Raw genomic sequence first — 21,843 nt, forward strand, 5'->3', positions numbered from 1 at the left:
GGGGAAAAGCTGGTTACATAAATGGAAGGGTGAAAGAACCCAAGAGTGAGACAGCTGTACATGATAGGTGGGATCAAGAAAACAATATGGTGATGTCTTGGCTCCTTGCAGCCATGGAACCCGATGTGAAGAACTTTATGTGGACAAACACCGCTAGTGAGGTATGGGAACAGGCCAAAACTACCTATTCTGAGCAAAGGCATTATGTCAAGGTTTACCAGTTGTAAGCTGAATCCTCAACCTGTAAACAGGGAAATCGTAGTTTGTCTTCCTATTATTCAGCCCTTACTTCCATATGGAAAGAATTGGATCATTATCAGGCTATAGAGTGGAAACATGATGATGATGCTAAGGCCTACAGGAAGCTGGTTTCTTAGTAGCGTGTGTTTGCCTTCTTGTTGGGACTGAACCCTGCCTATGAACCTTTGAGAGTTCAGATCCTAGGAAGCAAAGAGTTGCCGTCGGTTCACGAGGTATACTCTCTTGTTCAATCGGAAGAAAGTAGGCGGAGTGTGATGGTTACAGTTGAGGGGGAGCCACAAATTTCTTTGGCTGCGATGAGTAATAATAACATGGGGAAGAAAAGTGACACCAAGAAGGCTGATGATAAAAACAAGTTGTTTTGTACTCACTGTCGGCGCTCATGGCATACACGTGACACATGTTGGGACATTCACGGGAAACCCAAGTGGGCAGTGAAGAACCAAGAACATGGTAAAGGGCAAGGTCAGAAGAAGATGAACATAACACAATGCAGCACATGTGGCAACCCAAGATACTCAGGTTGCTGGTACTACCCGGGATCACCTTAATAATTATGACCCCAAGGAAGATATAATGAATTCCTTCAGAGACCACTTGGAGTCTTATGGTAGGGCTTTGCGACAGATGGATAGCTCAGTCATTGGTCCCTTAGAGTTGAGATATGTGCAATTATGGAAGGAGCCCGGAAAGCTAAGGAATTGAACATCAAGAAACTTATAATTGAAGGGGATTCAAAGGTGGTGATAGGGTGGCTGACTAAAGATCAAAATGATTTATGGAAGTATAATAATGAGAAGAGGAAAGTCAAATGGTTGGCGTGGGAGATGGAAGTTAAGACATGTTGGATTAAAAGATCAGTTAATTCCCTAGTTGACGGTTTAGCAAAACAAGGGGCTGAAAGGGATTCTTTGTTTTGGGCTAAGCTGTAACGTTAGTGTCTTTGTATCTTTGTATTTTCTTTTTTCATTTCTTGAAGTTCTTTGTAACTCTTGGAAGATAAGTGTGTTTGTCTTCCACTTGTAAATTTTCTACTGATGAATTAATGAAAGTGTTATTGATAAAAAAAAAAAAGCTCAGTCATTGGTATTCCATCTACTTCATTTGCATCCACATCAGGTAATACGGCTTCTGCATTCCATGTCACTCCCACTAGTTCCCCTTGGATCATTGACTCAGGGGCCTCTAACCACATGACCGGTAAGCCGAACTTGTTTCAGACTTATAGCCTTTTGTCAGGAAGGGATAAAATAAGGCTTGCAGATGACTCATTCTCCTCCATTGCAGGCCAAGGATCAATATCTCTTCCCCATGACCTTAACCTGAATTGTGTATTGCATGTCCCTCAACTTCCTATAAATTTGCTTTCAATTAGTAGTATCACAAGCTCTTTAAACTGTAGTGTAACCTTTTTTCCTGGCTCGTGCTTTTCAGGACCTAACTTCTGGGAGGACAATTAGTAGAGGGAGCCTAGCGGATGGTCTCTACATTCTCGACAACAAAGCTAGTCTCTCGGTGTCATCCTCAAATTCACATAGTCAGTCAAATAAGAGTCAAATTTTTTTGTGGCATAGTCGGTTAGGTCATGTTTCTTTTGAAATAGTAAAGTCTTTGTTTTTGGTTTTATTTAAGTCATGTTCAGTGTCAAAGTTCCAATGTCAAACGTGTCAGTTGAGCAAACAATGTAGAACAACTTTTCACTCAAATAATAAAAGATCAAGTGTTCATTTTCATGTTGTGTATTATGATGTATGGGGGGCCTACTACTGTAATCTTTGAGGGCGGATATAAGTACTTTATCACATTGATCGATGACTACTCTCGCTATATATGGGTATTTCCTATGCGTAGTAGAGACGGAGTTCCAAAGATTGTGAAAGACTTCCAGATGATGGTATTTATGTAGTTTCATGTTGAAATATAGATCTTCCAATCCGACAATGCAAAAGAATACTTCCATAGTGAGCTCAATGAGTTCTTTGCCTCCCACGGATCTATTCATAGGAGCTCATGCGCTAGAACACCACAACAAAATGGTGTTGCAGAAAGGAAAAACAAACACCTCTTTAAGGTAGCTCGCGGGATGATGTTACACATGAATGTTCCAAAAAGGTTTTGGATGGATGCTATACTTGCAGCTGCTTATGTCATCAATCGCATGCCCTCCAAAATGCTGAACTACATGGCCCCTCATCAGTTGTTGTTCTCTCAGTCCCCTTTATTTTTCATTCCCATGAGTTTTTGGTTGTCGTGCCTTTGTCCATGATTTGTCTTCGTCTCGAGGTAAGTTAGACCCTTAGTCCATTCCTTGTATCTTTCTGGGGTACCCCTCCTCTCAAAAAGGGTATCGGTGCTTTGATCCCGTTAGTCATAAGTTTTTTGTGTCCATGGATGTGTCCTTCTTTGAGTGTAAGCCATTCTTCCCTGCTTCTCCTCAGGCGGAGAGTAGTAGTGTGGAAGATGAAAAGCAGGTTAAGGTCTGCCAAGTCTCTCTTCCTTCTATTCCGGACCTTGCTCCCTTTCGTGTCTTTCAACGTATACGTCGTAGAGATCAACAATGTGATAGAGATGTGGAGCAGCCAAACATTGAGCAACCGATACCGTTAGACTCTCAGGAGGTAAGTCCAATCCCTGTTGCACCTATTGATACCCCTACTCCTATTGTGAATGACCTTGACATTCCTATTGCTCAAAGAAAGGGAGTCAGGTCATACACTACCAAACACCCCATTACCCAGTTTGTCTCCTATGATCACATTTCCCCCTCATACCGAGCCTTTCTATCTGCAGTTGATTGCATCCATGTTCCCAGAAATGTTGCAGAAGCCTTAAAATGCCCCGAATGGACAGATGCCATGAAGGAAGAGATTAATGCTCTTCATAAAAATCAAACTTGGGAATTGGTGGATGTTCCAAAGGGGAAATACCCCGTGGGGTGTAAGTGGGTGTTTACAGTTAAACACAAGGTAGACAGAATAGTTGAAAGGTACGAAGCAAGATTAGTAGCCAAAGGGAACGCTCAAGTGTACGGGGTTGACTATGATGAGACTTTTGCTTCAGTAGCTAAGATGAACTCAATTGGGGTTCTCCTGTCATTAGCTGCTAATTTTGACTAGGAATTGCATCAATTGGACATAAAGAATGCTTTTTTGAATGGTGACTTAGAGGAGGAAGTATACATGGTTCAATCCCCTGAATTCTGTGCCAAGGGAAGTGAAAATAAGGTGTGCAAGTTGAGAAAGTCTCTTTATGGTTTAAAACAATCTCCTAGAGCTTGGTTCAGTAAGTTTCACATGGCAGTTCAACAGATGGGCTTCAAACAATATCAGTCTGATCATACACTCTTTGTGAAGAGATGTCAGGAACAGGTTGCTGTGTTGATAGTGTATGTGGATGATATCATCATTACAGGAAGTTGGAGTTCAGAAATACAAAAATTGAAACAATTCCTTGCATCAAAATTTGAAGTGAAAAATTTAGGTCCCCTGAAGTATTTCCTTGGAATTGAAGTCGACCGCTCCAAAAAGGGTATCTTCATTTCTCAAAGGAAATACACCATTGATCTATTACAGGACACAGGCAAATTAGGTGCAAGGCCAACAGATACTCCCATGGATGTTGACCACAAGTTGGGTGATTGTGATGGTGAACCTTTGAAAGATGTGAAACAGTTCCAAAGGTTAGTGGGAAAGCTGATTTATTTGTCCATGACCCGTCCAGACATTGCCTATTCAGTTGGGGTTCTAAGCCAATTCATGCAATCTCCTAAGAAACCACACATGGAGGCAGCGGGGAGAGTTCTTAGATACTTGAAAAAGTATCCAGAATAGGTCTACTATTCAGTAAACATAATCACCTAAAGGTGGAAGTCTTTACAAATGTTGATTGGGCAGGTGCTGTGGATGACAGAAAGTCCACAAGTGGGTATTTCACATTTGTGGGAGGAAACCTAGTAACCTGGAAAAGCAAGAAACAAAGTGTGGTAGCAAGGTCAAGTGCTGAAGCTGAATATAGAGCTATGGCACATGGGATGGCTGAAGTCCTTTGGCTAAAGAATCTTCTAGGGGAGCTTGGAGTTGTTGTTCATAATCCTATGTCTCTTTACTGTGACAACAAGGCAGTCATAAACATCGCCAGCAACCTTGTCCTACATGAGAGGACCAAGTACATTGAGATGGACAAACACTTCATAAGGGAAAAATTAGAAAAAAGGGAAATCTGCATCCCTTATGTCAACTCCAAGGAACAACTCGCTCATGTCCTCACAAAAGGGCTTCCATACTTGTGACACAATGAGTTATGTGACAAGCTGGGCATGATAGACATATTCAACCCAACATGAGGGGGAGTGTTGTGAGGATTATTTAATTGTTATTTTATAGTTGCTGTTAGTGGGTTGTCCTCTTTTGATGCTGTCAGTTAGTTATTTTCTTTCTTTCTTATTAGTTTGTTTCTAGGGAGTGCCGCTAGGGGCATACTTGTAATTTCCATTCTTTTTATATTAAGTTAATATAAATAATGAACTGGTTGCAGCCAGAAGAAGGTTTTCTTTTTCTCTCAATCATATCTTCCTCTTCTTCTCTTTCTCTCTCTCGTCTCTCTCTCTACATGAATGATTACATATCCTAACTGCAAATGTTTTCAGTGCCCTTTCTATTATCTTGTACAATATCATTAATTGGTTAACTCACGAGGTTGCGGTGCTTAATATGTTGCATGAATTATGGAAAACAGATATGAATAAAAATACTATTGCATGCCTCTGAATACCTAACTACAACAAAATTTTTCTTCACTTAGTAGAATAGGACCAAAATTTTCAACTCTTTTTTTTCATTGATGAAAAGTCCATTTTTACATTTTCAATTTACAAGCAGTTAAAAATTCCTTCCAATTGCATATTCTCCACAATGAGAGGTCGTTGGCAAACAACAATATGTAGGTGGTTTGTCAGTATTTTTAGCACTTTTATATATGAAACACAATTAATTAAATTATTAATTTGAAGTTTGGACTGCTTGTTACTGATAAAAAAATGGTTTGAATTTAACTGTTTTCTCAACACCTCTAGAAACCTTTTTTTGGTAAGGAACTCCTGTAGCAACCGTAGGACCTCGTTTCTGCACATAGTTTCTAGAAACAAAGGATTGTCAATATTTCAGTCTCATATGTTTTCTACTATTTTCAGTGCTTTCATGTTAATCATCTTTGCTGATGATTTGATCTTTAGTGCTATCCTTGTTGATAAATGTCTCTGTCTCAAAATTTCCAGGTGGTGATTATCTTCTCTAACTTGCATGCACATATAGTTTTTTGTTACTATTCCACTTGCTATGCCTTTCAATCACAAAGAGGATTCGTCATTGTAGGTTTGCAAGTTTTTGGAGGTTTCTAAGTTATCATTTTCACCAGAATATGGACCCAAGCTAAAAGAAGATTATGTAATGGTAAAACATCTGCCGAAGATTCCAAAGGATGATGATGATACAAAATGTTGTGCCTGCCATTGGTTTAATTGTTGTAATGACAATTGGCAAAAGGTATTTTACCTATATTTCTTGTTTTGTCTGTGTTTTGCATATCTGATCATTGACTGTGAATGTCTGTTTATAATATCTTTTTTGATGCGTCACTGATAAAAAATGATCAATGGTAAACGATCTCATCCCAGGTTTATGTTCCCATGTAAATGCAGTCATAGGTATCAGTTGGCCATTCTTCTTCTTCTTATTGTTGTTGTTGTTGTTATTCATCCCAGGTCTATTTTTTGACAAATTTAATTATTATTCACACACATTGCAACAACTTCAATGAATTCATGTTTTTGTTAGCTGTCAACAGATATTGGCCCTCCTTAATAAAGCCCTGTTGTGGAGTTTTTCTTTATTTGATTATATCTCGAACGTTCCATTGGATGTTATGATATCAAATGGAATATGATGCTGGTTAAAATATAGTTGATTTTATTTTCAACTTGCTTCCTTTTTATTTTTAAGTTACATTAGGTATTGAGTAGGCATGAATGTTGTATATCATCCTTATCTCTGAGTACATTGATAGCAGTTGCAGATACTTTGATGGGATTGACCATTTTATAGCTACCACCTGTGAAGCCTTGTATGCCAAAAGCTTACTTGATTAATGATCATTACTGTATGATGTATTGGATTATTTTGAATGATCATATTATACTCTGAAAATGTCTTAAAAGATACGCCCTTCATGAAACTAGTTTTTTTCCCTGTTTGTTTTCTAACTCTCTCCTCTAGGGCCCATTAGATTATTCACTTGACTTCTCTGTAGAATACATTTTTATATCCAATAAACTGGAAGTGATAGTACGTAGAGTTTACATGGATTGGATGAACATAAGAATTTCACTTGTTACATATTTTTAACTTACAAAGTTTGTGATACTTCCATATTGTTCTGTCCTTTTCTCCTTGTGAAAACCTTATTTAGTCCTAGGTTATAGTAGAGAAGGAGAAGAAGAAGAAGAGGAGAAGAAGAGGAGAAGAAGAAGAAGGGTTCGACTAGTAGAGGAAAACCAGTTCTCTCTCTAGCGACCCACTTGTATTTATCTTTACAAGAAAGACCATATTGTCCCTCATAAGTGATGGGACACATAACTTAAACTTAAATAAAACAGACCTTTCACTCTCAAATAGATAAACCCAAATGACGAAAATACCCCTGTTTTGTGTACTCTAACACTCCCTCTCAAGCTGGAGAGTATATGTCATATAGCCGCAGCTTGTCACAAATATAATCTACTCTACCCCGAGACAATCCCTTTGTAAAGAGATCTGCTCACTGATTTCCTGAGCTCACATGAGATGTGATTATCATTCCACTTATCATTTTCTCTCTCACAAAGTGACAATCGACCTCAATATGCTTGGTTCTCTCATGGAAGACTGGGTTGGAAGAGATGTGAACAGCAGCTTGGTTATCACAATATAGTCTCATGGGTTTGTCAACCGAGAACCCCATCTCTTGTAGCAAGTTCTTCAACCATACTAGTTCACATGTGGTATGAGCCATAGCTTTGTACTAAGCTTCTGCACTACTACTTGCCACTACTGTTTGTTTCTTGCTCATCCAAGTTACAAGATTGCCACCAAGGAAGGTACAATACCCTGTAGTTGATCTCCTGTTTGATATAGAACCAGCCTAATCAGCATCTCTATACCCTACTATTTCAAGAGTCCCTCCACTTTGGTATAACCATGACCTGGAGCACCCTTCAGGTACCTAACAATCCTTAGAATTGCTTCCCAATGAGGAATTCGATGATGTTGCATAAACTGACTCACCATACTCACAACAAATGATATATCTGGTCAGGTAATAGTCAGATAATTCAACTTACCCACCAACCTCCTGGATCTTCCAGGATCATCAAATTCTTCACTTGCATCAACACTCAACTTGACATTAAGTTCCATAGGTGTCTCTGCTGGTTTAGCACCTAATAGTCTTGTTTCTTCAAGTAGGTCAAGAACATATTTTCTTTGACATAAGTTAATTCTATGCCTTGACCTTGCAACTTCTATTCCCAGGAAGTACTTCAGCTTACCCAAATCTTTCATATTGAAGTGGTCCTGTAGGAATTTCTTCAACCTGTCAATCCCATTATTGTCACTCCCAGTTATGACAATATCATCCACATACACCACTAGCAAGATTTTCCCATCTTTTGAGTCATGGCTGAACACATAATGGTCTACCTGGCACTGTTTCATCCCAAAATCTTTCACTACTTCATTGAACCTGCCAAACCATGCGCGTGAAGATTGTTTCAGTCCATAAATTGCCTTTTTGAGTCTACAAACCTTACCATCCTCCCCTTTAGCAACAAACCCTGGCGGTTGCTCCATATACACTTCCTCAATGAGATCACCATGTAGGAAAGCATTTTTTATGTAAAGTTGCACCAGAGGCCAGTCATACATAGCAGCCAATCAAATCAACACCCGAACTAAACCAATTTTAGCCACAGGAGAAAATGTCTCCATATAGTCCACACCATACAACTGAGAATAACCCTTGGCCACTAACCTGGCCTTCATTCGCTCTACACTGCCATCTGGAAGATATTTCACTATGTAGACCCACTTACACCCAACAACATGCTTACCAGGAGAAAGAGCAGTGAGTTCCCATGTGTGATTGTGTTGTAGAGCAGAGAGTTCCTCTTCCATGGCTTGCCACCACCTTGGGGAGGTAAGGGCTTCCAGGACAGTCTTGGGAATGGAAACAAATGATAGCAATGATATAAAGTTGCGATGAGAAGCAAAAAGGTGAGTAGCTGAAACATAGTGTGAGATAGGATGAAAAGTACAAGTGCGTTTACCTTTCCGCAGGGCAATAGAAAGATCAAGGTCCATGGGAGAAGAAGCAATGATAGGATCTGTCAACGAGGGCTGAATTAGAGGAGGGGTCGGTGCTCTTCTATGAGTATACACTTGCCTGATTGGTGGCCTCTCAGTAGTAATTGGCACGGGAGGTGAATCTGCAACTGGAATGGGAACCACGGGAAGGGGATCCGCAACAGGGACATGATATAGGAACTACGGGGGAAGGAGATGAAACCAGAATATCCGAGAAAAAAGGAACCGATTCAAAGAAGGTGACATCGGAGCACACAAATGACTTATGGAAGTTAGGGTTATAACACTTATACCCTTTCTGAGTCCTTGAGTAGCCAAGGAAGATACACTTAGTAGCTCGTGCATCTAACTTGTCTAAACCAGGCCCCAAGTTTTGAACAAAACAAACACATCCAAAGACTCTTGGGGTGAGAGGAAACGAAGACAAGGTGGGAAACAACATTGAGAAGGGGGATTGACTTCCAAGGATGGACATGGGCATCCGATTGATGAGAAAACAGGATGTGAGGACAACATCACTCCAAAAATGCTTTAGGACATTCATATTAAGCATCAAAGACCGAACAACTTCAAGGAGATGTCGATTTTTCCGTTCAGCTACACCGTTTTGTTGTGGGGTGTAGGCACAAGAAGTTTGATGAATTATCCCATGGTGCTCTAAGTATTGCTGAAATGGTATTGAGGTGTACTCTTTGGCATTATCGGAGCGAAGAATTTTAATATGAACACCAAATTGGGTACGTATTTCAGCATAAAATTTTTGAAAATAGAGAACAATTCACTGCGATCTTTCATAAGATAAATCCATGTCATCCTTGAAAAGTCATCAACAAAAATTACAAAATGCTTATAACCATTGTATGACATCACTTTGATCGGACCTCAGACATCAGAATGAACTAAAGAAAAAGGACTCAAGACACGACTATCAACTCTTGGACTAAAAGAGACTCTATGATGTTTCCCAAGCTGACATGACTCACAATCCAAAGATGAAAGATGACTCAAGGAAGGAACCGACAACTTCAGAGCCTTGAGAGAAAGATGACCAAGTCTACAGTGCCATTGAAGAGGAGTAAGAGACGATTGAAAAGCTACTGGAGGGCCACCACTGTCAAGGTAATACAATCCACCTGCCTCATGCCCTCCACCAATCTTCATCCCCGTCTTGAGATCTTGAAACACACAAGAAGAGGGATAAAAGGTTATGAAACAATTAAGTGACTTGGTTAATCTACCAACAGACATAAGGTTAAAGGGGAACTTGGGGACATATAAAACAGATGATAAAGACAAGGAGGAGGGATCAACATCACCAACACCACAGATGGGAGATGTAGAACCATTAGCAAGAGTAATTGTTTGAGATGTGGAGGACCGAGAAAGAGAAGAAAATACATTAGGAGTCACAGACATATGGTCTGAGGCTCCAGAGTTAATGATTCAGTGTGGAGGCTTGGAAGCCAAGCAAGCCATACCTGAATGGGAAAGGGTAGTTGTGTTCTGTTGAGAAAATGTCTGAAGGAACTGCTCATATACTGCATGGGGTACACTCACCATCTCCTTCCCAGAAACACCAGTAGATGTGGAGGGGATCGGGTCAGTTTGCCGACTTTTAGTAGCTGTACCACTACCCTTAGTCACATCATGGTTAGCCCAAGTGTTGGGTGGACCATGTAAATCATAGCAGAAATTAACCGTGTGCCCCTCTAATCCATAGTATGTACACTTCCTAGGGGCATTACTTCTTCCTTTACCACGACCTCCCCTTGAGTCCCGACCTCCACTCCGGCCACCAACACGGTTAAACATGGGACCACCACGGTTACCTAGAAGTCCATGACCACCACCACCACCTCTATTTCCACGGCCTCCCCTCTAGTCACCACAAAACCAAATCTGTCTGAGAGAGAAGAATGCTCTATAGACTCAATAGATGTCCTCCTAAGACGGGCAAAAACTTCTTCAAGTGAGGGAAGAGCAGATCCCCCCAGTATTTGTGCTCGGATAGGCTCATATTCAGCCTTCAAACCCACCAGAAACCTTGTCACATCAAGTTGCTCATGCTATTGTTGCTGAATCTGAACATCCTGTGTCAGAGGATGATACATGTTGAGCTCATTTCGGATATTCCTCAGACTTGCATAGTATTCCTCCAAGCTTTGACCGCCTTGCTTCAGATTAAAGTACTCTTGGTACAACTGATACACCCTAGTTGTATTGTCTTGCCCGGAATACAGTTCTTAGCATGATCCCAGATTTCTTTAGCTGTATCTAGGAACATAAAGTTCACGCTAATTTTTGGTTCCATGCTATTCCACAACCATGTCATTATTTGTGCATCTTCCTGTTCCTAGTCACTAAACCCTAGAGAATCAGAGGAGGGTTTCTCCTCTCTCACATGTGTTACTTTTTTCTTGGCTTTTAAAAACACCTTCTCAGATTTTGCCCACAACACAATTCTCACCATTCAACTTAATAGATGTCATTTGAACATTTAGGTAATCTGGAGAAATCATAACGCCTGTTTTATTGTCATTCCCATTTCCAATCGATGCCATCTTAACTAATTCACCTTACCTCACAAAAAAATCACTGCTATGTGTAGAGTATTCACCTTCAAATATTCAGCACAACCTCATGCACTTCCACAAAACTTATCTCACTTTCAACACCACCAACTTCTTCAAATACACATTACACATCAAATACAAAAGCTGAAATCACTCAGTCATTAAATCAAACACTTACACTGCACTCTGCAGAACCAAATACAAGAGCTGAAATCACTCAATCATTAAATTAAACACCTATACTGCACACTGCAGAACCATTCACACCAAATACAAGGGCTGAAATCACTCAGCTGAACACTGTTCACCCGAACCTGCTCTCTTCATACCATCGAATAGAGAGCTTCCTACCAATTACCACAAATAGCCACTGCACCACAAACCGGAGGCATGAAGGTCCTACAGAGAAAAACGGCCTCTCCTTTTCAACCTTTCCTTTAATCTCCCAGTGGTTCTTGAGAAATCTGCAAAACCCTAGAAAGGAGGGCGATAAAAAAACTGGGTAAACCAGAATAAAAGAGCAAGACGAACAGATCTGAACTTGTTACATGCGCTCTGATACCAAGTGAAAACCTTATTTAGTCCTAGGTTACAGTAGAGAAGAAGAATAAGAAGAAGAAGAAGGGTTCGGCCAGTAGAGGAAAATCAGACCTCTCTCTAGTCGACCCACTTGTATTTATCTCCAATAACATAGTTACAAGAAAGACCATATCGTCCCTCATAAGTGATGGGATACATAACTTAAACTTAAATAAAACAGACCTTTCACTCTCAAATAGATATACCCAAATGACCAAAATACCCCTGTTTTGTGTACTCTAACACTCCTCTTATAGATGATCTGCTCTGTGTTACTTCATCTACCTCTTACATGTCTACCATGTATTTTCCCTGATAAAATCTTCTCTTTCCCTTATTGTTCTTTCTTGTTTCAGTTTCAATAAAAAAAAAATCTCATTGGAGTTTTTTCTAGTGAAGGTAGAAAATATTGTAAATGAATAAATCACCTCAGGGAGCTAGGAAACTTGTATAGTTTCTTAACATCCTTTTATTGCTATTATAAATTTTCTAGTTAATTTGTTAAAAGTGCAAACTCTTTATGCTTTACTATCCAGGTTTGCTACAATCTTTGTCCTTTCCAGGAAGCATGCCATAAACATGTTTTTTGACAGTTAATTGTTCTTTGTTGGAAAATGTTAGTTATTCTTCAGCATTAAATCTATTGCTGCATACTGTGCAAACATCCGTAATATGAATTCTTTTTAGAATAACATAGCTTAAATCTTTATACATAATATATTCATGATAACCTCAATTTTTACATGGTATTTGGTTTTATCTAGGTGTGGGCTGTACTGAAACCTGGGTTCTTGGCTTTGCTGGAAGACCCTTTTGATACCAAACCTTTAGACATTATTGTATTTGATGTACTGCCAGCATCAGATGGTAATGGTGAAGGCCGGGTATCTTTAGCAAAAGAGGTGAAGGAACGTAATCCTTTACGTTATGCATTTAAGGTAAGCTGCTAATTCCTACTTTTAATACTGTGAAAGCAGAAGGTGCTGGTTCTGAGCATAGCCATTTTGTGCAAAAATGTCAAAGGTTAGGTCTGTATCCAGTTCACTCCTCCCAATACCCCAGATAGCTGGGACCAACTTAAGGATGGGCTATAACTCTATTTTGTGTATGGATGTCTTTTTGTAAACAGTCAAGGATTGGTCTTCTATTGTATTCTTGGTAGTTTTTGTATATTCCAAATTTACAGCCCCCAGTTGTACAGGATTTCTTTCTGTTTAATGCAACACAATACATTATCTTATACCTCTCTTTTTCTCTCTATCAAGTAAGCAATTTAATAGCTGCAATGTTCTTTGTATGATGACAGTCATGCTTGTAAGAAGTTGTCTAATCAATATTTGAAAATTTCAGGTGTCATGTGGAAACAGGAGCATAAAATTAAGAACTAGGAGTAATGCTAAAGTTAGAGACTGGGTTGCAGCAATTAATGATGCTGGATTAAGGCCTCCTGAGGGCTGGTGCTATCCTCATCGGTTTGGTTCTTTTGCTCCTCCAAGGGGTTTGACTGAAGATGGTAGTCAGGCTCAATGGTTTATAGATGGCCAAGCTGCATTTGGAGCTATTGCTTCATCAATTGAGGAAGCAAAATCAGAGGTTTGTTTTTGTACTGCTATAGTATAGTTGAAGCATTTCCACCACATTGATCTTCTTGTCATTTAATTTAATGAATGCTGAAATTTTTGTAAGTTTTATGCAGATATTCATTACTGACTGGTGGCTGTGCCCAGAACTGTATCTACGACGTCCTTTCCATGCTCATGGGTCATCTAGACTTGATGCTCTATTAGAAGCAAAAGCAAAGCAAGGGGTCCAGGTGCCTATTTTCCTTTTGATACAATTTCTTTTTCTTTTCTTTTTTATAGTGTGTTAATAAACCTGTATCTATATTGTTGTTTTTTTTTGTTTTTTGATCAGTAACGGTTGACCTTTATTACTCGTGAATGTAAAAATAATGTATTTACAACAAGTGTAAAGCACCCCAAGATACATGTGCTATTATTTTTGGTTTAGCCTGTTATGTTAATAAATCATGTTGCATTTGCACTAACAAGGTTTCTGTTGTTTTTTTTTTTTTGAAAAAGATGGTAACAAGGTTTCTGTTGTAATGCTAAAGTGATCTAGAAATCCTACAAATCAGATAATTGAAGGCTGGATTTTTTTTGGGATAGCTGACGAAAAAAGGTTGATGAAGGCAGTTAAAGTAGATTTGTGCTTCTATTTCCTTGACTGCACTTAAAAGCTTGAAGAGAAAAAAAAAAAAAAAAAACAAAGACCAGAACTCATCAAAAGAGTTGATGCATTTGAAATATAATGGATGGATTTCAATTGCAATTAGTACATTGAAACAAGAAGAGCACAGCTCATAACAAGCTGTGCAAATGGTGTCTGAGAATGAGATTCGGGGGGATAATCAGTTTATACATGAGGTCTTAACTATATTAGGTGCTGGATAATCAGTCTATAGTTGTTTTGTCTAATAATTTTTCTTTCTTAGAAACCAGAAATAACTAGATTTTAGTATTTGACTCAACTTACATATTCTAAAAACCTCATAGTTTTTCTCTTACTACAAAATTATCTCTAAGAAAGGGACTCCAGAATGACAACAGAAGGTTTTATAAATTATAACAAACTCAGAAGCTGAGTAGCATATAGTACTTCTTTCATGGAGGAGTTTCTCCCATAGAGCTTGTATATTATCCTGCCCATGTCTTACACATAACTCTGTCAAATCACGTTTTCCTTAATCTACTGTTTCTCTACTTTGCTGCCATAGTAGGTGTCGATGGACTGGGTTTGGGTTGGACCCTCTCCAAATCAAAATCAATTTGAATGGGTTGGACAGAGCAATAGGACATTGAATTAGACCAGTCCATACTTATTGGCCCACTGTATTAATAGATTGGATTGGACCTGGTCCATCTGTAATGGATTTATATTGGATATTTGGATTGAACAATATCTGGTCCATTGACAGAAGATTAGAGTACAGGTGTCAATGGACCAGGTTTGTGCTGGACCCAATCTAAATTAAAACCAATTTGAACAGATTGGATGGTCCAGACATTGAATTGGACCAGTCAAGAATGGTCCAAAGTATTCATTGGATTGGCTTGGACCTGGTCATGGACTCATATTGGACCAGGTCAGGTTGGACAAATATTGAGTCCATTGACAGTCCTACATAGAGCTCTGCATTCTTCTATTTTTGCTTTCTCTTACTCTCTCTTCAGGTCAGTATATATTTCTCTTCCTAATTTCCATTACACGGTTGAAATACAGCATTTTATTCTTCCTGTTGCAAACCTGTATTAAGCCCTTAAACCTTGGCCTCTCACCTTATATCCTGTTTCCCCAATCATCCCTAACTTTTCCTTGCAGTAAACCTCAATTGACCATCATAATTTGCCCTGTATTTCAGTCTTTCCTGATACGCACACTAATAGTCTTTTAAAGAAACCAGCTCCACGGAATCTATTAATTCACCACCATTATCTTGATTATGAAATACCTTTCAAAAAAGTCTTGATTTTGAAATACCATTTACTCAGTTCTACAGCTCTCTGTCTCTGTCTCTGTCTCTCTCTCTCTCTCATTTATGTGTGTCCATGTCATATTACCCTTCTTGTTCTTCTAGAAAACATGTTTTAAGGATATTAACATTTATTAAAGTTTCGCAATGACTACATGAATAAATAACTTTGGACATTCCATGTTTTTGGAATTTTAATGACTCCAAAGTGTCATTGTTAGGGTGTTCATATTTTATTCATGAAATTTATTTGTGGAATGAATTTGGATGTAAATTGATTTTAATTTAATTTTTGCAGATTTATATCCTTCTCTACAAAGAAGTTTCTCTTGCTTTGAAAATTAATAGTGTTTATAGCAAGAGAAAGCTTCTTAACATTCATGAGAATGTGAGAGTACTACGCTATCCGGATCATTTTTCAAGTGGTGTTTATCTTTGGTATGTAGTTTTATCTGTAAACTTCACTTAAAATTGTCATCAGTACTGGAATTAGGAGTTCCATCATTTTTCTGGTTAATTGTTACCACTTTTAATTTGGGATGTTGCAGATACTGATGAATATAACTGGTTATATATAGGTCCCATCATGAAAAACTTGTTATCATTGATAACTGGATTTGCTTCGTAGGAGGACTAGATTTATGCTTTGGCCGCTATGACACATATGAACACAAACTGGGTGATTACTCACCTTTAATATGGCCTGGAAAAGATTATTATAATCCAAGGTAAGTTTCTGCCTTTTCTCCTGACAGAATTTATTTAGCACATGTAGTAGAGGATGGTTTGAAGAGGGAACCTTCTAACTCTATAATTACATTTTACATCTCATTCACTTTATCATTAAATCGTTTATTTTATCTTTTCAATGTGCTATGTACTCAAGAATAATATTTTGACAAGGTAATCGAATAATCAAAGAAAGAAATTTGTTTGACCAAACATTAAATTCAATGATTAAGCATGATGAGGTCCTTCTAGTTTTGATTTGTTTCTTCCTTGTAATCAGCCTAATCTCCCTGGTTATGAACTGGTCATATATACCTGTCTTCACCATGTTGAATGGTGTAAGCCTTTCACCATGAACTTTTTTTTTCTGAATGATGTAAGTTAGTGGCAAACATGAGGCAGGCTGTCAGATCAGCTATGTTTTGCACCATTGCATAGCCTTTTTGGCTTTCTTTAAGTAAAACATGTTTGAGAAATCAAAATGTTGAATTGGTGACATAGTTGTCAAGGCGACTAGGCGAGGCAGGCGACCATGGGGCACCCAGGCGCCTAGGCGATGGAATCTATAAATATAAAATCTATAGATTTCAGCCATATAATCATATTCATATATATTAATGATAGGTTCAGCTGTTAAAAACTGAAGTGAGAAGTGAGAACAATGACTGAATCAGTGAAGGGAGGAGAGGAGTATAGGGCGGAGCCCCTGCTTTTCCAAAAAATAAAGCATAAAAAAGATGATGATGATGATGAGTGGAGAAAGGGAGGACTGAGGAGTATAGGGGCGGAGTCCCTGTTTTTTTGAAAAAAAATGAAAAAATGTCTGAGCTGAGAAGAGAGAACTCAGGACTGATTCGACTAAATCTGGAAAAGAGAAAGAAGAAGGTCTGGCGGAGATGAGAAAGAGAAAGAAGAAGAAGATGAGTGGAGAAAGGGAGGACTGGTGGAGCCCCTGTTTTTTTGAAAAAAAAAAGGAAAAAATGTCTGAAATCTGGAAAAGCAGAAATAATAATAATAATAATAATAATAATAATAATAATAATAATAAAAGAAGAAGAAGAAGAAGAAGAACTTGCTGCTGGCACTGAGGTGCGATGGAGATGGGCTGGGGCTTGAAGCCATCGGTTCTCCTCTCCAATCGAACAAAAAAAAACCCTTATGACATAAAGGAAAAAAGGCTGTATACTTGGTCTTAATACTAAAATGATATCATGTAACCAGATTTATTTTAAAAGAATAAAACATCCAATAAAATATCAAAACAATAAATTAAAAAAAATATCAAAACAATAAATTAAAAAAAATAGTTTTTTAGATGAATGTAGGCGCCTAGGCGACTGCTTAAGTCTCTGGGCGGGTGCCTAATATGCAAAACCTGTGGCGTTTGGGTGAGCGACTATGAAAAACCACCTCTCCACCTAGGCGCAGTGCAGGGTGGAGCAGAATCAGCAGTGTTCTTCCAAAAGAACTTGATCATTTTCAAGAATCACCTGGATGGCTTGTGAATACAACTCCCACCAATCTTTTCTCCAAAAGATTGGAATCAAGATCCAATCTTGATTTCTCCCAAGGAATGGAGATCGAACTGCTATAGGTGGCGGCTGCAGGAAGGAGGCGGCTAGAGAGTATTTGCAGGGTGCAGAATTCTCTCTTCTGTGATCTCAGCTCTGAAGACAAGACTGTTGCTGGTGATTGTGTTGGATGTCTAAAGGCTGCCGCCCCCTCTTCCTTTTATAGACTTAAAGGGATCAGCTCCTAATCCCATTAGGAGTTGCTAACCCAAATCATATCTGGATTACAAGTCCCTTTAAGATAAGGGATAATCCTTATCTTATCTGTAGATTAGATCAGCCAGCTCCTAATCTAATTAGGAAGTTTCCAAATCTAAATCTCATTTAGATCTTGGACTCTCTGAGTGGATAGGGTGTGGGCCCAATCCTATCAGCTGATCTTATCTCAGAATTCGCCCCTTAATGACTAATCAAATTAGCCCAGTTCGAAATGGGCTTAAGGCCCATTTAGGGTTATGTATTCATTTAGCCTTCCAAACTGCTGCCCAGTTGGGCTTCCTTGTATGGCGTGGGACCCAAACAATGATCTACACATCAGCCACATGGGTTCAGCCCAGCCTTTGTTACAAGGCCTGGCCGAATACACTGTTATGGACAGTGCACCCCCTGAAACCCATCAGATGGGCTGTATGGGCCCAACACTTACCCCAAGTGGTCCCTGGGCCAAGCCACCTTGTAACACCCAGGGACTGTGGGCAGATGCAAGATTAGCCCATCAGGTATTATCCTCAATGGCCTTACACTTAACCTCTCAGCCCATAATGATCATACACTGCCCGACAAGAGAATACCTCTCCCTCGGCTGCAAGGAACAGTGTTGCACTCTCTCAAGTATGGATCCTGGGAATTAAAACCTTTTGCAAATCATTTCAAAACCATAATATATATACTTTTATATCTCATATAAAATATATTTTGCAAAACAAATCTCAACGATTGAAATTGGCTGCCGGCAGTCTTGGTTTCCATTAGTGAGAGTGCATCCCCGATCATTACCTTTGTCCGACAAAGGGGTTGATCTTGTCACTATGATCACCCACTCAGATGAATTCTCAGATTGCCCCAACATACCCAGGTTTTGACCCCCGCTAAGGATCTCACTGATTGATACATCAAAGACAGTCCAATCCGACATCTAGTGCAGTATCATAATCGAGTCTAGGGGTCGGGTGTAACTTTCTAGTTTTGCCCATCAATCTCCAAGGTCCAGGGCAATACTGGAAATCTGGTCCAGTTCAAAGATTCAATTAATCCCGCACTGTGTGTGCCTAGGGTCTCACCCTGGTAGCTGAGACAAGCCACCCCAACCGACTTGGTGGCACCATAGTGTCAGCCTTGTTAGGATAGGTCTCCCCAGACCGACCCACTGGCTGTGAACATTCTAAACTAACATGAGTCTCATTAAGTGTCCAGTTTAAGGGTATTACACAGAAACATACCAAGGGAACATGAATCAAATATGCACTTTTATTCATTTACAATAAACTCATAAAGTACATCATTTTGATTGAAGCTAAGGGCATGCAAAAACTGTTTAACAGGATTATTCTTTAACTGTTGACATATTATATGCTAGAGTGGTCATTAACCATTAGACAAGAGCAGAGAGAGCATTAACCTTTCAATCAGGAAACAGAAAGGGAATAAGAAAGAGCCCACCAGCCGTTGACAGGAAGAGGGCTGCAAGTTGGGTTGCCTGATTTGAAGAATTTCAGCTACATCAGGCTCAGGTTTGGGTTTGGGCCCATTGAAAATTTAACAAATTCTCATCCCAACCCAACCCAAGTTCCATCCCTAGACAGGAAGAGCACATGGAATTGCAGATGAGCTTGCAAGTGGGGTAGCATGGATGTTTATTGGGGATATGGGTTTGAAATGTGACTCCATTTTTTTAGGTGTGCTTTTGTATTGGTGTTGATGCTCAAAGCTTGTCTATTAGCCCCACCCTTTGATATTGTAACTTGTATTTCCTCGTCATCTCTTGTTTCTTAATAAAGTTATTCATTACCATTAAAAAAAAAAAGGAAAGTGCATGGAATTAAGGTCTTAAATTGCCAGAATTAATCAAGCATAGAGAAGTGTGGGGGGAGGGAGAGGAGGGAGACAATACTGATCAGCTATATACCAACCAAAAAAAAGTTCAGCTGCACTATGCATTGTGCGTTAAGAAGACTAATAGATTCTCTTGTGGGCTTTTGGTGGTTCCTCTACCCTGGTTGTGAGCTGGTTTCCTCTTTGTGGTCTTATTGCTAACTGTTGAACTACCTATGGCCACTGAAAGCCTAGGTCATGCAGGCAGTTTGGGAGTTAAAAAAAACCTAGGTGATTTTTTTTTTATCAATAGCAAATAACAATTTCATTAAAATATTATTAAAGAGAGAGTACAGAAAAGGGGGGATAAGCTCTCTTATCTCACCCAAAGAGAAAAGTACCAAAAATACATATTACAATTACAACTGAGCCCAAAAGTGAGAATCCCCATTCACCCCTTGTTTAGCTAAACCATCAGAAAAAGAGTTGGCACTTCGTTTAACCCATGAAAGTTTTATATCCATACTAGGTAACTGCATTTGTTTGAGGTTGTAATTTTCATCTTGTTCTGTTAGGGAATCTGAGCCAAATTCTTGGGAAGATACATTGAAAGATGAATTGGATCGTCAGAAATATCCCCGTATGCCATGGCATGATGTCCATTGTGCTCTTTGGGGACCACCTTGCCGTGATATAGCAAGGCACTTTGTCCAGCGCTGGAACTATGCAAAGGTTGATTCCCTGTTACTTGTAGTTGAGTACTTGAGTTTACTTGTTGAAAGCTTAGTTTCCTTTGGGATTGTAATCATAATTATGCATTATGTCAGAGAAACAAAGCTCCAAATGAACAAACAATTCCACTGCTTATGCCTCAGCAGCACATGGTTATTCCACATTACATGGGAAGAGGTAGAGAAACTGAGACAGAAAGTAAGAAAGCTGAAGATAATCATAAAGACATTAAGAGGCATGACTCCTTTTCCTCCAGATCATCACTTCAAGATATCCCATTACTGTTGCCTCAGGAGGTTGATGAACTAGATTCTGCCAATGGAATCCCGAAATCAAATGGCTTAGACACGACTCACAATCTTCCAAGTCAATCAAACAGGGTCAGTCGAGGACTTCCATTCTCTTTCCGAAAATCTAAAGTTGAACCTTCATTTCCAGATATGCAGATGAAAGGCTTCGTTGATGACCTTGATTCCATGGATCTTCAGACAAGAATGTCTTTGGATGTGGTTGCTCAGCCTGATATGCAACATTTAGATGAAGAGTGGTGGGAGACACAAAAGCGGGGCAACCAGGTTGTTTCTGCTGAGGAAGCTAGACAAGTTGGTCCAAGAATTCCATGCTGCTGTCAGGTTTGCTACATATCTGGAAATAAATCGAAAAACATTTATGTTCTTTTTTATTCCATCAAAAAACATTTATATTCTTTTTTGGTTACAAGGTCATTATGGTTTCATAACTTATTTTTCTTTTTTATATTTGATTATGTTACTGTCCCTTTTTTTTCATTTTTTTGGGCATTATGCTGGCTGCATCAAGTTAATGTTTACAATGAACTATTTTCCTTTTAAAGACGTAAGCTATACCAAGTCTTCAGGACACCTTTTCTTGACAGGATCTACTATTTAGCAATTACTTTCAGGCTTGCAGACCCAGGCTTGTATGTCAGCCTGATGGCCTGACCAACTAGGGCCAACCCAACACCCATACTATTTAGCAATTACTTTCAGGCTTGTCTTGTGCCTAGACTGTGAGCTGTGTTTGGGGACTGCAGTTCTAGTGCTTCTCTAGGACTGGTTTTGTGTCAGAAGTGACTCTTGGGTTGAACAGTGAACTGGACTATGTCATTTGAAAATTCTGCAACTTCTGGTGTTACCACAAGCCAAAACAGAATGAGTGGGGGACTAGATATTAACTTCTCTATGGCTGTAATCCCCTTCGATGAACTTAATTACCTTGAGTGGTTTAGGGGAATCAAACTCTACATTACTGCTAGAGGGAAAGTAGGTTATATCAATGGTAAAGTGAAGGAACCAAAGACCAGAAGTGTTGAACATGACAAATGGATCCAAGAGAATAGTAGGTGATGACATGGCTCCTAGTTTCTATGCTGCCACAAGTAAGGAAGACTTTTATGTGGGCTGAAACAACTTGTGAAATAT

At 39.2% G+C, this 21,843-nt stretch overlaps 1 protein-coding gene across 3 annotated transcripts in view; it reads left to right on the top strand.

The window, feature by feature from the left end:
* Window positions 1–21,843, top strand: part of LOC148867607 (phospholipase D zeta 1-like) — a 45,995-nt gene that overhangs the window by 9,096 nt on the left and 15,056 nt on the right. For 2 of the 3 annotated variants that reach the window (XR_016109860.1, XM_088977909.1), the window contains exons 5-12: window positions 5,631–5,801; window positions 12,571–12,744; window positions 13,157–13,399; window positions 13,503–13,619; window positions 15,637–15,776; window positions 15,917–16,066; window positions 20,245–20,401; window positions 20,497–21,033. Coding sequence is in view for 2 of the 3 variants with exons in the window: in XM_088977909.1 (XP_088834035.1) it covers window positions 5,631–5,801; window positions 12,571–12,744; window positions 13,157–13,399; window positions 13,503–13,619; window positions 15,637–15,776; window positions 15,917–16,066; window positions 20,245–20,401; window positions 20,497–21,033 (1,689 nt within the window). In the remaining variant the exon portion in view is untranslated. The remainder of the gene's footprint in view (window positions 1–5,630; window positions 5,802–12,570; window positions 12,745–13,156; window positions 13,400–13,502; window positions 13,620–15,636; window positions 15,777–15,916; window positions 16,067–20,244; window positions 20,402–20,496; window positions 21,034–21,843) is intronic. The other variant, XM_088977910.1, reaches the window with a different exon arrangement.

This window comes from Nelumbo lutea, chromosome 3 (assembly GCF_056320005.1).
Source record: "Nelumbo lutea isolate HS-2025 chromosome 3, American lotus-T2T, whole genome shotgun sequence".
Taxonomy (NCBI): domain Eukaryota; kingdom Viridiplantae; phylum Streptophyta; class Magnoliopsida; order Proteales; family Nelumbonaceae; genus Nelumbo; species Nelumbo lutea.